Below are 17,622 nucleotides of genomic sequence, written 5' to 3'. Positions count from 1 at the left end.
ACACCATAGCTCAAAGGCATCAATTCTTCTACAGTATTCCTTATTCACTGTCCAGCTTTCACATGCATATGACGTTATTAAAAATACCATGGCTTGGGTCAGATGCACTTTAGTCTTCAAACTGACATCTTTACTTTTCAACAGTTTAAAAAGGTCTTGTGCAGAAGATTTGCCTAATGCAATACACCATTGGATTTCTTGACAGTGGTTTCTGTGGGTGTTGATAGTTAATCCAAGAAGAATGAAGTCCTTGAAAGCATCAATCTTTTCTCCATTGACAACAATGTTGTTTATTGGTCCAGTGGTGAGGATTTTTGTTTTTTCTTGACATTGAGATGTAATCCATATTGAAGGCTGTGCTCTTTGATCTTCATCAGTAAATGTTTTAAGTCCTCTTCACTTTCAGCAAGCAAGGTTGTATCATCTGCATATCGCAGGTTGTCAATGAGTCTTCCTCCAATCCTGATGCCATGTTTTTCTTCATAAAATCCAGCTTCTCGGATTATCTGCTCAGCATATAGATTGAATAAGTATGGTGAAAGAATACAACCCTGTCGTACAACTTTCTTATAGTGTTCCCATGTTCTGTTCAAACAACTGTCTCTTGGTACAGGTACAGATTCCTCATGAGCAGAATTAAGAGTTCTGGAATACTCATACTTCACAATATTGTCCATTAGGTACAGTGTTTTCTTTTCTTTATTTTCTTCTCTCTCTCCTCTCCTTTTTCTGCGATTATAGACTACAGTATCCAATGTAGTTTTTTGTTTTGTTTTTATTTTGGGGGATTCCCCCCACCTCTGGCTTTTTTGCGGTTGCTGGGTTGTTGTTTTTTGTTGTTGTTGTTCAGTTCTTCTGTGTTTTGTTTTTGTTCCCCCTTTTACCTATATGGAGCTCTTTCTCTCCCTATACTACCCAAGAAGAGACAGCAATTGCTGCTGTATAGTTAAGATACAATTACACCCTGTAAAGCCCCACAATGCAGGCAAGAAACAGTACCAACTGTCATACACTAGGGAGGCAGACAAGACCTGCGAAACTTCAGGAACATTCTCCAGAATAGACCAAGTCTTAGGCCACAAAACAAACCTCCATAAATTTACAAATATCAAAATACTACAAAGCATCTTCTCAGACCACAATGCTATAAAATTAGAAATCAACAATAGGAAAACCAAAAAAATAAAGTCAAATAGATGGAAACTGAATAACACCCTGCAGAAAAGCTACTAGGTAGTAGAAGAAATAAAACATGAATTCACAAAGTTCCTAGAAATAAACTAGAATGAAAACACAGCAAATCATTGGCACACGGTGAAAACGGTACTGAGAAGACAATTTATTGCAATAAATGCACACATCCAAAAAGAAAGAACCAAAACTAACACATTAACACAGCATCTACAACAATTAGAAACATACCAACAGAGAGAACCTACAGCCACCAATAGAAAAAAAGAAATAAATAAAGATTAGAGCAGAAATAAAGGAGATAGAAAATAGAGAAACCATAGAAAGATTCAACAGGACAAGAAGCTGGTTTCTTAGAAAGGATTAACAAAATTGACAGACCATTGGCAAACCTAACAAAAGAAAAGAGAGCGAAGACACAAATAACACGCATTAGAAACCATATGTGCAATGTCCCAATGGAACCAAAGGAAATCAAAAAGATAATAACATAATACTATAAATTTTGTTATTTATATACGAACAAATTTTGAAAACCTAGAAGAGATGGATCCCTTTTTAGAAAAACACGACATACCTAAGGTTACACAGAATGAACTAGAAAACCTGAACAGACCCATAAACAGAAAAAGAAATTGATCAGGTCATCAAAAAATTCCCAACCAAAAGAAGTCCAGGCCCAAAAGGGCTTCACTGGTGAGTTCTACCAAACCTTCAAGGAAGTGCTGTCACCAATTCTACTCAAATTATTCCAGAAGATAGAAGAAGATGGCAATCTTCCTAACACATTTTATGAAACAAGTATAACCCTCATACCAAAACCAGGGAAGGACATCACTAAGAAATAAAATTATAGACCAACATCCCTCATGAAAATGGATTCAAAAATTCTCAACAAAACCCTAGCCAACAGAATCCAGCAGCACATCAAAAAGATAATACATCATGATCAAGTGGGATTCATATCAGGGATGCAAGGATGGTTCAACATTAAAAAAACGATCAATGTTATCCACCATATAAATGAGAAAACAAGAAAAGAACTACATGATCATATTGATTGATGCAGAAAAGGCTTTTGAAAAAATACAACATCCATTTCTGATAAAACCACTCAACAAAGTAGGAATCAAAGGGAAATTCCTCAACATAATTAAGAGCATATAAACAAAACAAGGAGCTCTGGTAGCATAGTGGTTACAAATCAGGCTGCAAATTGCAAGGTCAGCAGTTAGAAACTACCAGCTATTCTACGGGAGATCGATGAGGCATTCTGCTCCTGTAAAGATTTACAGCCTCGGGAATCCTGCACAGGGTTGCTATTAGTTGGAACCGATTCCATGGCACATAACCACCAACAACCATACAAAACCAACAGCCTACATTACTCTCAATGGAGAGAAACTGAAAGCCTTCCCTCTGCGAACAGGAACTAGACAAGGATGCCCTTTGTCACCACTCCTATTCAACACAGTGCTGTAAGTCTTAGCAAGAGCCATAACAAGACAGGGAAATTAAATGCATCCAAATTGGCAAATAGAAAGTAAAAATTTGTAGATGATATGATCCTATACATAGAAAACTCCAAAGACTCAGTAAAAAAGCTATTAAACCTCATTGGAAGATTGAGCAAAATAGCAGCATATAAGATCAACATACGAAAATCAGTTGGATTCTTCTATACCAAAAATGACAGCGTTGAAAAGGACATTAGGAAAGCAATACCATTTACAATAGCCTCCCAAAGGACGAAATATCTGGGAATATATGTAACCAAAGAGACAAAGGACCTATACAAAGAAAACTACAAAACACTACTATAAGAAACCAAAAGAGACCTACAAAAATGTAAGAATGTACATGCTCCTGGATAGGAAGATTTAACATTGTGAAAACGTCAATACTGCCCAAAACAATTTACACATATAATGCAATCCCTATCCAGATTCCAACAACATTCTTCAAAGAGATGGAAAAAATAATTACAAACTTTATATAGCAAGAAAAGAGACCCAGGACAATCAAAGCATTGCTTAAGAATAAGGCTGGAAACCTCTCACTCCCCGATTTCAAAATTTATTACACAGCTACAGTGGTCAAAAGCTTGGTACTGGTACAACAAAAGATACAAGTTATTTTCGACAAAGTGCCTAAATATATTGCATGGGGAGGTGATAGTCTCTTCAAAAGATGGTGCTGGCAGAATTGGAAATCGATATGCAAAAGACTGAAACAAGACCTTTATCTCACACCTTATACAAAAACCAACTCAGCATGGATTAAAGACCTAAATGTGAATCGCCAAATTTTGAAAGCCAACAATGAAAAAATACAGACAAATATGAGGGCTCTAATTCAGGGCATACACAAACTATCAAACATTTTGAAAACTATACAAACAAAAGCAGACAAAATAGATGATTGGGACATACTAAAAATTAAAACTTATGTGCATCAAAAGATTTCACCAAAAGAGTGAAAAGGGAACCCACAGAATGGGGAAAAAAAACTTTTGCAATGACACATCAGACAAGGGACTCATTTCTAAAATATATAAGAAACTACAATACCTTTAACAAGTAAAAGACAACCCAATTAAAAAATGGGCACAGGACATGAACAGACACTTCACCAAGGAGGAGATCCAGGCACCCAACAAACATATGAAGAAATATTCACAATTATTAGCCATCAAAGAGATTCAAATCAAAACAACAATGCGATATCATCTCACACCAGCAGTAACATCAAAGATCAAAAAAGCAGAGGATACTGATGACCGGGGGCAGGCTTGCGGTTTGTACCCTTTAGCTGGTTGATGATGCATGGAGGGGATTGTAATCATGGCAATGTAACAATATGTGATAGGAGGAACATAAAGCTAATGTTCTGCCATGTAAACTATCATGTAATTCACAATAAGACAGTTGAAAAAAAACAAAAAAAGTAGAGGACAATGCTGGAGAGGATGTGGGGGCACACCTGCTTTGCTGGTGGGTTTGCAAAATGGTCCAACCTCCCTGGAAAGCAATATAGCGCTTCCTCAGAAGGTTGGAAACAGAAATACCTTATGATCCAGCAATTCCTCTACTTGGTATTTACCCACAAGAAATACAAGGCATAACATGAGTAGATATATGCACACCAATGTTCACAGCAGCACTATTTATAATAGCGAAAAGATGGAGACAGCCTGAGTGCCCATCAACAAAAGAATGGATAAACCCACTGTGGTATATACACACAATGGACTATTATGCTACCTTGAAGAACAAGGAAGATGTAAGCTACCACAAAACATGGATGAACCCTGAGGGCATTATGTTGAGTGAAATTAGTCAGTCACAAAAGGAGAAATACTGCATAGGACCACTATTGTAATAGACTAAGAAAAAGAACTCATACTAAAAGTGTATGTGTGTGGTGGTGGTGGGGGGGGTTCTTTGCTGGTTACGGGGATGTGGGGGGTGGGATGGGGGGAGGGAGGGAGGGAAAGGTGAGCACAGGGTAGGGAATAGACACAGGATAGTCTGGGTGCTGGGGAAGGGGACAGTATATAAGAAAGGGGAGGGGACTGGAAGAACAAGGTAGATGGGAAAACAATTAGGCAGGTTTGCATGGGCTAAGTGAGACAGAGGTAAAAAATGATGTATGCATAGCCTTGGCACAACAGGGCTCTGGGATACAGGGATTGAGACATAGTTGGAATTGGCAAAGGGGGGTGGAGAAGCCATCTAAATTATTTACATAAGATTTTTTTCTTCACACATAAAGGAAAAAAAAATTAACTGAAGCATAACGGTTTTTTATTTTAACTTTTTACCTCCCTCAAAAAAGGCCTATTTAAAAGAGCATTAGTAGTTCTAAAACGTCACTTTTTAAAATGTATTTGCTTTATTACTTTACAAAATTATTTCTACTATTTTTGGATTGTCAAGTTATGTTTAAATGAAAAAAAATATAAATAGTAACAAGCCATTTATATTTTATAATTTGTCATATCAATCACATTTAAGGATAACTGTAATTTGCCACTTAATTAACAGTTACAAAGAAATTTTTTTATCATTCATTCTGATCTGTTGCCATATGTCTTTCTTCTAAACTATTTTTTTTTACAGCTGGTGTTAAAAGCTTGTTACTACAGTGTAGCAAATAAGTTTAAATATTTAGTAAATGAGATACTTACAATGCCTATTTTAATCATTTACACACTGCTTATTATGAAAAACTAAAACCAAAAAACTCGTATTTCCCCAACTTTAAATACTATACATTAAAAATTTTTATGGCACGTGACCTAAGATATAAAAACATAACACATTCACTATGATTTGATGAAAGCTGCATAGAATTCTTCAATGATACAAAGTTAAAGAAAATAAAAGATTTCTTTTCTAAATAAATTAGTATAGCACATTATTGTTGTGTGCTATAATGTTGAATCTGATTCACTGAGACCCCAAAGTCTAGGGTTCCACAGACTTTCCAAGGCTGTAATGTTTTACGGGGAGTCCTGGTGCGACACTGTAGGTTAAGGCACTGGACTGCAGGTTCAAGCTTACCAGCCGCAACTTGAAAACCCTATGCAGTGTTGTTATGAATTGGAAATGTCAATGGCACTTAACAGCAACAAAAATGTTTAAGGAGATCTGGCAGTGCTGTAGAGTAAGCACTGGGCTGCTAACTGAGAGATCAGCAGTGCACACCCTCCAGTCGCTCTGTACTCACCAGCTGCTCTGTGGAAATCTCAGAAACCGTACAAAGGATCACTACGGAGCTCTGGTGGTACAGTGGTTTACTTTGGGCTGCTAGGCTTAAGGTCAGCAATTAGAATGCCACATTGGGACTTCCTAACAATCTTTTTAAGCAGAGAAGAACTGCTCAATTGGGTTTCTGAGACTCTAAGTCTTCTACCAAAACAGACAGACAACCTCATCTTTGTGTTGCAGAATAGTTGATGGGTCTGAAGTGCGCCCCTTGTGGTAAGCAGCTCATTGTTCAATTCACTGCATCAGGGTTCCCTAGCACTTCATAAAATAGATTAAAAACCCAAAATGCAATTTTAATAATCGAAAAAATATATATAATGGAAATAAGATCCTAACTATGTAACATTAAAAATGTTACTGAGTTACATTAAAATTTCGTAAGGTTTTATTATTATTTTATTTTTCAAAAGATGTGACATAACAAAAATAATATAAAATTTATGAAATTAAATAAATTTAAAACCTTATTTCAATTTAATTATTTTAATAGAAGGCAAGAGAAAAAAATGAGCACTTAAAAATATTCACATCCAAATTACTTCCTTGAATAAAGTATGAATATACTTTAAAATAAGAAGTCAGCAGATTAAGTAATCTCTATACATATTAAATTACAAACTTCTGGTTTTTGGGTGCCAATCTTAGCACTGACAGAAGCTTGAACAGAAAATAAAGAGCATAATTTCCCTACCATATTAATTTCTAGGGAGTAAAAGAAAGGGGGGGGAAAGGCATTTCTGGTATAATATATTGTACTAATATGTTCCTCCAGCAACTTTTACTTTCATGTATCTCAAACTATTTATGTTCATGTTTAAAAATTGTTGTTATTAAGTGCTGTCAAACTGGTTCCAATTCATAGCAATCCTATGGCAAAAATGGCCTAGGTGTCCAAAGGAGTGACTGGTGGGTTTGAACTGTCGACCTGTAGTTAGCTGTTCGGTGCTTAACCCACAGTGCACCACACCAGAACTCTTATTTGTTGTTTAGTGCCGTCAATTCAGTTCTAACTCATAGCGACCCAGTATAGGGTTTCCAAGGAGTGTTTGGTGAGCTTGAACCGCCAACCTTGCAGTTCAAACTGACTTTGCAGTCCAGCACATTAATCCACAGCGTCACACTAGGACTCCACCTAAAAATTACACAATGCTAAAATTTACGACATAAGGGTTAATGTATCCTAAAGTTAGCTGGCTTATCAAACTCTTCTCCATAAAACAAGGCTGTCATCTAAAATATGGCATGCCCAGTATCTTGAATTTCAGTTAAATAATATATTATTTTTCAGTGTAAGTGTGTTCCATGAAATATTTGGGACAAATCCGCTCTAAAACATTATTATTTAATATATAAACTTCAAATTTTACTGGGTATCTATGTTTTACCTAAATTTGGCAAGTCTTACCATAAAATATCTACTTAAAGGCTTAGCAAAATCCAACTGTAACTTCAAATTTAAAACAAATGTATTATCAATCAACAACTATTATTTACTGAGACCTGTAAATCCTCTCAGTACTATCTAGATTACTTTGCATTCTTTGCCTGCTGAAAACATAATTAATGTTTAACTGGAAAGAAAAATAAAAGAAAAAGAATGACTGGTTCTACAGATCACAAAGTAAAACTCCAGCTTTTATTGTTTTTCTCCCCAATTTTAAACTTTATTCAGATCTATTAAACATCAAAAGTACAGTTAAACTTCGTATGCATATAGAACATAAAAGAAAACAAAAGTCCCAGAAACATTTTAACAAAACATAATTGTCTTTTAAATAATCTGACTCATTTCATTTATCACAAATAATCCATGAGTTATAAATAAAAGACAAATTCTTCTACAAAACTTAACTAATGTTAATTATTATAAGAATAAGAACTTTAGCTATAATATAATTAATACCTTGCTGAAAAGGACTAGCTGCTGAAACAGTCGTTCCAGAATTTCTTCCACCACCAGGCTTTCTTCCCCTTTGACCTGAGCTGTGAGCTGAAGATTTCTTCCCTTTGCTCTCTGACCCTCTAGCCTCTGAAACATCTTTTCCAGTTGAGGTATGAGCAGAGACTTCCTGGAAATTTGCATTTGTAAACCGTGCTGCAGTATCTTCCATGCGCTTCAAGGATCCTGACATAGAGTTGCTGCTAGTGCTTGTGTAAGTCTAACATTTTGATTCAGAAAAGGAAGTAAAAGGAGAAAGAACTAATTATATTTTGGCTACAGAAAAAAAATATGGCCAATTAATAAATAACTATGGGACATTGTGAGATATCTGAAATGTATAATTCTAAAAATATCTCAGCCTACTTAAGAAAATCATATAAAGATAATAATTTTAAACTCAGCATATTCTAATTTTCTTTAAACAATGTTCATAACACCAGCTTATACTATGGCTAGTCAAGTATCAAACTGCAGCAATTCATACACATAGTTATTTGTGACACTTATTAAGTGACCAACTCTAATATTGGAGGCAAGAATTTTTCAACCAACATCATGTAATAATATTCAACGTACTAGAGATGAAATTAAAATCCATTTTAATGTTCAGCACAGAAAGGTAAACATTTAGGAGAATTGTTGGTGAGTGCAGTCAAGTGGGTTCAAAACTACAGCGACACTGTATCAGGTTTACGAGTAGCCAGACCTTGCAGTTCAAACCGACTATGCAGTCCAGTGCATTATCTTGCAGCACCAAATCAGGGCCTTTAGAGTGCTACAAATCCATACACATAAATAATAAAAGTCAGAATTTATGCAATGGCAACTGATTAGCTTAGGATAGAGCAAGAATTTTTAAAGAATTCACATGAAGCTTGCTTTTTAAAACTAACTAGACTGATTAAAGGCTTTAAAACTGAAACCATATCTTCTAAGTAATAAGTTGAGAAAAAAATACTATCCCATAGTTGAGATTCATAAAAATTAAAAATCATTATGCCCCAAATCAACTCAATCACTCCTTGACTGACACATAAAAGAGCAATAAAAAGACATTTAAATGATTAGCTTCTAGTGTTTAATAACCTTTTTTAATACAAAGTATGTCCATATAATCACAATTACTAAATAAAGGATAAATACTGTATGGGACCATTATTGTAAAAATTTATGAAAAGGTTTTCATACTAAAAGAAGCATTCTTTGATGGTCACCAGTGATGGGAATCCAGATATGGCGCTGTAGGATGATGCTACTCATAAACCCTATACAGGGGTGATACGAGGCAGAAATGACTCGACAGCACATAACAATAAGGGGTGAGAGAGAAGGCTAGAGGTAGATACATTTAGCTTGGGTGACAGGGAAGGCAATATAGAAGGGAGTAGACAATAAACCAAAAGAGTGACGCTGACAGAAGACTGATTAGAGGACATTGGTACATGGGTATTTACCTTTCCTGTAAACACACTATGAGTATGGTGGAGTACAGAGAGGGCAAAATTACAAAACATCTTAGATAGTATCAGACATCTTAAAGCAATGAGTTTCTGAGTCTGGAAGCTCAGGACTATAATCTTAGGGGACACCATGGTAAACTGTCATAACACAGTCCACAAAGGCAATGTTCTACATCCTACTTTGGTGAATAGTATCCAGTATCTTGAAAGCTCCCGAGCAGCTGTCTAAGGTGTAGCTATTGGTCTCTCCATGTGCAGAAGAAAAAAATTCTAAAAATTGAAGAGATCTGGAATTAATCCAATGGACTAATGGAACATGTGACTATCAGTTTCCATGACTCTTGAGACCAGAGGAACTAGACAGTGCCCAGCTAGTACTAACAACTACTCTAAAAGGGATCAAAATAGAGGGTTCTGGACAGAGTGGGCGAAAATGTGGAACAAAACACAAAATTATTTTTAAAAAAAAGACAGGTTTACTGGTCAGAAAGAAACTCGAAGAACCTGAGACTATGGCCCTCTGCTACCCTTCAGGTCAGCAGCAGATAAGTACATAAAAAAGACAAGGAATATCACTGCTAGTCATCAGAAGCAAAGGGTACCAGAAAGATATTTTCTAGTGTTTTATTGACTATACAAAGGCATACAACTGTGAGGATCATAACAAAAATACTGGTAACATTGCGAAGAATGGGTATTCCATAACACTTGATTGTGATCATGAGGAACCTGTACATAGACCAAGAGGTAGTCAACTGAACAGAACAAGAGGATATGAAATGGTTTAAAATCAACAAAGTGTGTGCCAGCATTGTATCATTTCAGCATACTTATTTATTCTGTATGCTGAGCAAATAATTCAAGAAGTTGGATTATAGGAGAAAGAACATCAGGACTGGAGGAGAATTCACTAAAAATCTACAGTACGCAGATAATACAACCTGTTTTGCTCCAAGTGTATAAGACTTAAAATACTCATTGATGAAGACCAAAGACTATAGCCTGCAGTATGGACTGCATTTCAATGTAAAGAAAACAAAATTCCTCATAGCTGGACCAATAAATGACATCATGGTAAGTAGAAAAAAGACTGAAGCTATCAAACACTTCATTTTGCTCAGCTCCACAATCAACACTCATAGAAGCACCAGTTAAGGAAATGAAGTAAAATAACAAAATAAAATAGCAAATTTCCTGCAAAGGACCTCATTAAACGGTTCAAGAATAAAGATAGTAGTTTAAGGACTAAAATGTGCTTGACCCAAGTCATGGCATTTTTCAATCAATTCACACATATGTGAAAGATAAATAATGAATAAGGAAGACCACAAAAGAATCTATTTATTTTAATTATGTTATATGGTAAGAAAATGGACTGCCAAAAGAATAAACAAATCTGTCATAGCAGAATTAGAGACAGGATGCTCCTTAGAAGCAAGGATGGCAAGACTTTATCACTCATTCTTTGGACATTTTGTAAGTAGCATGTATCCCTGAAGAAAGACAGCATACTTGGTAAAATGGAGGGTCAAAAGACAGAATGATATAGTGGCAGCAACAATGGGATCCAACATGACAACTGTGAAGATGGCACAGGGATATGTAGTGATTTGCTCTGATATGTATAGGGTCTGCAACAAATAAGGGTACTCAAAATAAATTAAGTTAAACGGGAAAATGTACATCAAAATCCCTATTTACAGTAAGAGATGTATGTATCCCCTCTCTATGTAACTGATAAAACAAGTAGACAAAAAAATCAGTAAAAATAAAGATTTAAATATAAATTAACTTGATATAATCCTAGTAGTGTGGGGTGCAGTGAGCTAATGCGTCAGACTGCAACGTCGTTCAAACTGCAGGGTCGGTGGATCAAGCTCACCAGCTGCTCCTTGAAAACTCTATACAGGGTCATTATGGGTCAGAATTGATTCGACGGCACTTAACAACAACAACAATTGATATTTATAGAAAAAAAATTTTTTATAATAATAGAATGAATATACATTCTATAAAGAGCACAGAAAACATTTAACAAATCCACATTTTGTGCTATAAGTCAATATATTTTAAAAGAACTAATAGAATACAAAGTTACTAAAACAGAAATAAATAACAAGATATGTAGAAAATTCTCAAAATATTTCAAAATTAAATAATATACTTCTAACCCCTGGCATGGCACTGTAGGTTACTGCCAGACTGAAAAGCCTTTTGAACTACAAGGTCTGTGGTTCAAGCTCACCAGCTGCTCCTTGGAAACCCCATACAGGTTCATTATGGGTCAAAACTGACTTGACGGCACTTAACAACAACAAGCCCAGATATGACACTGTAGGATAAGCACTTGACTAATAACTGCAAGGTTGGCAGTTCAAACTCACCAGCTACTCTCAGAAACCCAATATAGGATTGCTTTGAGATTAAAATTAAGAAAAGTATGCGACAAGGTTGTATTCTTTCACCATACTTATTCAACCAGTATGCTGAGCAAATAATCTGAGAAGCTGGGTTCTATGAAGAAAAACATGGCATCAGGATTGGAGAAAGACTCATTAACAACCTGCGCTATGCAGATGATACAACCTTGCTAGCTGAAAGTGAAGAGGACTTAAAATATTTACTAATGAAGATCTGTATGGATTACATCTCAATGTAAAGAAAACAAAAATCTTCACCACTGGACCAACAAACAACATTCTTATCAATGGAGAAAAGACTGAAGTTGTCAAGGACTTCATTCTTCTTGGATCAACTCAACACACACAGAAGCAGCAGTCAAGTGATCAAACGACATATTGCATTAGGCAAATTTGCTGCATAAGACCTTTTTAAAGTGTTGAAGAGCAAAGATGTTAGCTTGAGGACTAAGGTACACCTGACCCAAGCCATGGTGTTTTCAATAACCTTATATGCATGCGAAAGCTGGACCGTGAATAAGGAAGACCGTAGAAGAATTGATGCTTTTGAGTTTATGGTGTTGAGAATATTGAAAGTGCCATGGGCTGCCAAAAGAACCAATAGATCCATTTTGGAAGAAGTGTAGCCACAGTGCTCCTTAGAGATCAAGATGGCCAAACTTCGTCTCTCATACTTTGGACACATTGTCAGGAGGAGCAGTCGCTGGAGAAATATATCATGTTTGGTAAGGTGGAGAGTCAGAGAAAAAGAGGAAGACCCCCAAAGAGACGGACTGTCCAAGTGGCAGCATCGATAGACTCAAGCGTGACAACAGTAGTGAGGTTGGCCCAGGATCGAGCAGTGTTTCGTTCTGCTGTGCATAAGGTCACTATGGGTGGATACCAACTCGATGGCACCTAACAACAACAACATTAGTACCAACTGACAAAATGGGACACAACAAGTCATCCATGAGTAAAAGAAAAAAAAAAAGGGAAAACATGAGGTTTTTGTGTGTGTGTGTGTGTGTGTGTGTGTTTTAACTAAATTAAAATGAAAATACAGCAATTTTTTTACACAGTATCCTCATGGAAAGAAAAATCTATAGCATTAAGTGACTATATTACATAAAAGTCTCAAATTAATTTCATCAATGAGAAAAGTGAGCTGCAGAAAAGAAAAAGAAACAGATCATAAAAGAAATTAATAAAGCTGATTTTTGAGCAGATGAAAAGTTCATAAACCTACATAGTCAAACTGCTATGGATTGATTCATTTTTATCACCCCCACCCCCAACCCCAAAATATGTACTAGAATCCTGACCTGTATACAGGAAGATGTAATCCCATTTGGGAAGAGGGCTTTCCCCGTTAAAATGATGAAGACATCTTAGTGTCACAATTTTTTTTACCAGTCCATTTTGAAATATAAAAGGAGATTTAGGCACCTAATCAAGCAAAGACCAATGGGAGTGGGGAGAGGAGACTGATGTTTCATGGAAATAATTGAAGAACTAAGGGACAGAATATTAAACCATTCATTGTTCCCAAGTTCTATTCTAACAACTGCCTCTTAGTCCATGTAAGATTCCTCATGACCACAATTAAGTATTCAGGAATATCCATACTTTGCAATGTTGTCCACAGCTTGTCATAATCCACACAACTGAAAGCCTTTGCACAGTCAATAAAGCACAAGTAAACATCTTTCTGGTATTCTCTGCTTTCAGCCAATATCCATTGGACATGAGCAATGATATCCCTCCTTCCACGGTCTCTTCTGATTCTGAATTTGGCTTGAACCTCTAGAAGTTCTCTGTTAAAGTATGTTTGCAGCCGTTTCTGTATAACCTTCAATGAAAGATTACTCACATGGGAGGATCATTCCCATCCAGCCGATACACAGGGTAGATAAGGATGGGCAACTTGGATACTGGCTACGCAAAATGGGGGGGGCTACAAAGGCAAGAAGTGACTGGCTTACAGGCTTTCAAGAGGGAGCCTAGATCCAGAGTGCATAGAGGAAGATAGAATCTCCACTGAGTAGTATCCAATCTGTCTGGGTGGGGCTGATGAAAGGAGATTGGGATGGCACTCATGTGGCACAATAGTGAATAATTGATATCATGACTGACTGTGAGGGTTGGAAATATAAAGGTAGACATTTTGTAGCAAAAGGAGGGGAGTGGTTGACTTTGCATTCCAGGAACAGAGGGCCCTGGAAACATCAAGGGAGAAGAGCAGAGTGCGGGACCCTACCCAGAGAAGCAATGACACTAGAGATGAAGACAGTTATGATGACAGGGAGAAATGGAGCGACTGCGGACTCTAGACCCAGAGAGGGAGAGGGGCTGTGTGCTGATGACCAGGGGGCAGGGTTGCAGGGTATACCCTTTAGTTAGTTGATGATGCATGTAGGGGAATGTAACCATGGCAATACAATTATATATAACAGGATGAATGTAAAACTAATGTTCTCCCACGTAAAACATCACATAATTCATAATAAAACATTAAAAAACAAAAAGTTTACTCGCATGGGATATCAAAGATATTTTCTGATGATGTCTGTTGGGTCACCTCTCTTTGGAATGGGCACAAATATGGATCTCTTCCAATCAGTCGGCCACATAGTTAGTTGTCTTCCAAATTTCTTGGCATAGATGTGTGAGTGCCTCCAGTGCCACCTCACTTTCTTGAAAGATTTCAAACTTTATACCATCAATTCCTGGAGTCTTGTTCTTTGCCATTTCCTTCAATACACCTTGGACTTCTTCCTTCAGTATCATTGGCTGCTGATTATATGCTACCTCTTGAAATGGCTGAATATCAACCATTTCCTTTTGATAGAGTAACTCTGTGTATTCCGTCTATCTCCTTTTGATGCTTTCGGCATCATTCAATAATTTGTCCAGAGAATCCTTCAATAAGGAAAGTGGAGGCTTGAATTTTTAATTTAGTTGCCCAGCTTGAGAAAAGCTGAGTATGTTTTTCCTTTATGGTTTTCTGACTCCAGGTTTTTGCACATTTTGTTGTAACCTTTGATTTGTCTTTTCAAGCTGACCTTTGAAATTTTCTGTTCAGTTCTTCTACCACCTCATTTCTTCCACTTGCTTTAGCATCTCTATGCAGGATAACAAGTTTCAGTGTCTCTCCTGACATCCATTTTGATCGTTTCCTTCTTTCTTGTTGTCTTAATGACTTTTTGCTTTCTTCATGTATGATGTTCTTGATGTCATCCCACAATTCTTCTGCTCTTCGTTCTTTAATGTTTAATGTATCAAATCTGTTCTTTAGATGACCTCTAAATTCAGGTGGATATATTCAAGGTCATATTTTGGCTCTCGTGGACTTGTTTTCATTTTCTTCAGCATCAGTTTGAATTTGTATATGAGCAATTGATGGTTGTTCACAGATTGTTCCATAATCTGCCCCTCGCCATGTTTTGACTGAAAATATAGAGCTTTTCCATCGTCTATTTCCACAGATGTAGTACATTTGATTTCTGCGTATTCCATCTGGTGAAGCCCATGTGTGTAATTGTCTTTATGCTGTCTAAAGAAGGTATCTGAAATGAACAAATAATTGATTTTGCAGAATTCTATCATGCGATCTCCAGCATTATTTCTATCACCAGGGTCATATTTTTCAGCTACTGATCTTTCCTCTTTGTTCCCAACCTTTGCATTCTAATTACCAGTTATGATCAACACATCTTGATTGCATGTTTGATCAATGCATCTTCTCAGATCGCAATGCTATCAAATTAGAAATCAATAATAAGAAATCCAAGGAAATAAAATCAAATACATACAAATTGAATAAGGCTCTGCTTAAAATCTACTGGGTAGTAAAATAAGTAAAATGTGAACAAAGATCCCAGAAACAAATGAGAATGAAAGCACAACATAGCAAAATCTGTGGAATACGGAAAAGCAGTGCTGAGAGGACAATTTATTACAATAAACGCACACATCTAAAAAGAAGAATCAAAATCAACACATTAACACAACAACTCCAAAAACTAGAAACAAATCAGCAAAGTAAACCTACAGTTAACAAAAGAAAAGAAATAATAAAGATTACAGCAATAATAAACAAGGTAGAAAACAGAAATCTATATAAAGAATCAATAGAACAAGAAGCTGGTTCTTTGAAAGACTTAATAAAATCAAAAAACCATTGGCAATCATAACAAAAGAAAAGCGGGAGACAACACAAATAACACGCATAAGAAACCACATGGGTGATGTCACAACAGAACTTATAGAAATAAAAAGGATAATAACAGAGTATTATGAAGAGTTGTACTCCAATGAATTTGAAATCTAGAGGAGATGGATACATTGTTAGAAAAACAGGACCTACCCAAACTTTCACAGAGTGAAGTAGAAAACAGACCTATAACAAAGAAATTGACCAGGTCATAAAAAGCAAAAAAAAAAAAAAAAAAACCCCAAAAAAAAAAAAAAAAGCCAAGTCCAGATGGCTTCACTAGTGAGTGACAGCTCACCCAAACTTTCTGGGAAGAGCTGTCACCAATTCTACACAAATTATTCCAGAATATAGAAGAGGATGGAAAACTTTCTAACACATTCAATGAAGCAAACACAACCCTCATACCAAAACCAGGGAAGGACATCACTAAGACCAATATCCCTTATGAACACAGATACAAACATTCTCAACAAAATCTCAACAGAATTCAACAACACATCATGACCAAGTGGGATTCATATCAGGGATGCAAGCATGGTTCAACATTAGAAAAACAATCAGTGTAATCCACCATATAAATGGGAAACTCTCAAGGACTGAGCAAGAAAAAAAAAAAAAAAAAAGTACTGGAAGTCATTGAAAGATTCAGCAAAGTAGCAGGGTATAAGATCAACATACAAAAATCAGTTGGATTCCTCTATACTAATAATGACAATGCTGACAAGGAAATTAGGAAAGTAACACCATTTACAATAGTCACCCAAAGGATGAAATATTTATGAATAAATGTACCAGAGAATTAAACATCCTATACAACGAAAACTATGGAATACTACTAAAAGAGATTTACAAAAATGGAAGAATATACTATGCTTCTTGAAAGGAATACTTAACATTTTGATCATATCAGTACTACACAAAGCAATTCAAATCCAGATTCCAATGACATTCTTTGGGGAAATGGAAAAAACAATTATAAAATTTATATGGAAAGGAAAGAGATCCAGGATCAGAAGAACCAAGTTGGAGGCCTCTCTCTTCCAGATTTCAAAATTTACTACATGGCTACAGTGGTCAAAACAGCCTGGTACTGGTACAATGAAAGACACATAGATCAATGGAACAGAATTGAGAATTCACAAATTAACCCGTCCACATACAGTCAACTGATCTTTGACAAAGCGCCAAAGCACACAGAATTGGGAAGACATAGTCTCTTCAACAGCTGGTGCTGGTAGAACTGGAAATCAATATGCAAAAGGCTGAAACAAGACCTTGACCTCATGACATACTCAAAAATCAACTCAGCATGGATTAAAGACCTAAATATGAATCCCAGAATTATAAAGATAATCAACAAAAAAGCAGGGACAAATTTAAGGCCTCTAATACAGGGCAGGCAAACATCTTTCTGATATTCTCTGCTTTCAGCTAAGATCCATCAGACATCAGTAATGATATCCCTTGTTCCACGGCCTCTTCTGAATCAGCTTGAACCTCTGGAATTTTTCTGTCAATGTATGCTTGCAGTCGTTTCTGTATTACCTTTAGTAAAACTTAACTCGCATGGGATATCAACGAGATATCCGATAATTTCCGCATTCTGTTGGGTCACCTCTCTTTGGAATGGGCACAAATA

At 36.2% G+C, this 17,622-nt stretch overlaps 1 protein-coding gene across 1 annotated transcript in view; it reads right to left on the bottom strand.

Annotated features, from left to right (window-relative positions):
* Positions 1-17,622, bottom strand: part of MLLT10 (myeloid/lymphoid or mixed-lineage leukemia (trithorax homolog, Drosophila); translocated to, 10) — a 310,713-nt gene that overhangs the window by 96,643 nt on the left and 196,448 nt on the right. Inside the window, exon 10 of the mRNA XM_006869897.1 lies at positions 7,867-8,122. Within this exon, the coding sequence (XP_006869959.1) occupies positions 7,867-8,122 (256 nt within the window). The remainder of the gene's footprint in view (positions 1-7,866; positions 8,123-17,622) is intronic.

This window comes from Chrysochloris asiatica, unplaced genomic scaffold (assembly GCF_000296735.1).
Source record: "Chrysochloris asiatica unplaced genomic scaffold, ChrAsi1.0 scaffold00137, whole genome shotgun sequence".
In the NCBI taxonomy this organism is placed as follows: Eukaryota; Metazoa; Chordata; class Mammalia; order Afrosoricida; family Chrysochloridae; genus Chrysochloris; species Chrysochloris asiatica.
The sequence above is the reverse complement of the archived record's forward strand: the minus strand, read 5'-3'. Positions and strand labels throughout refer to the sequence as shown.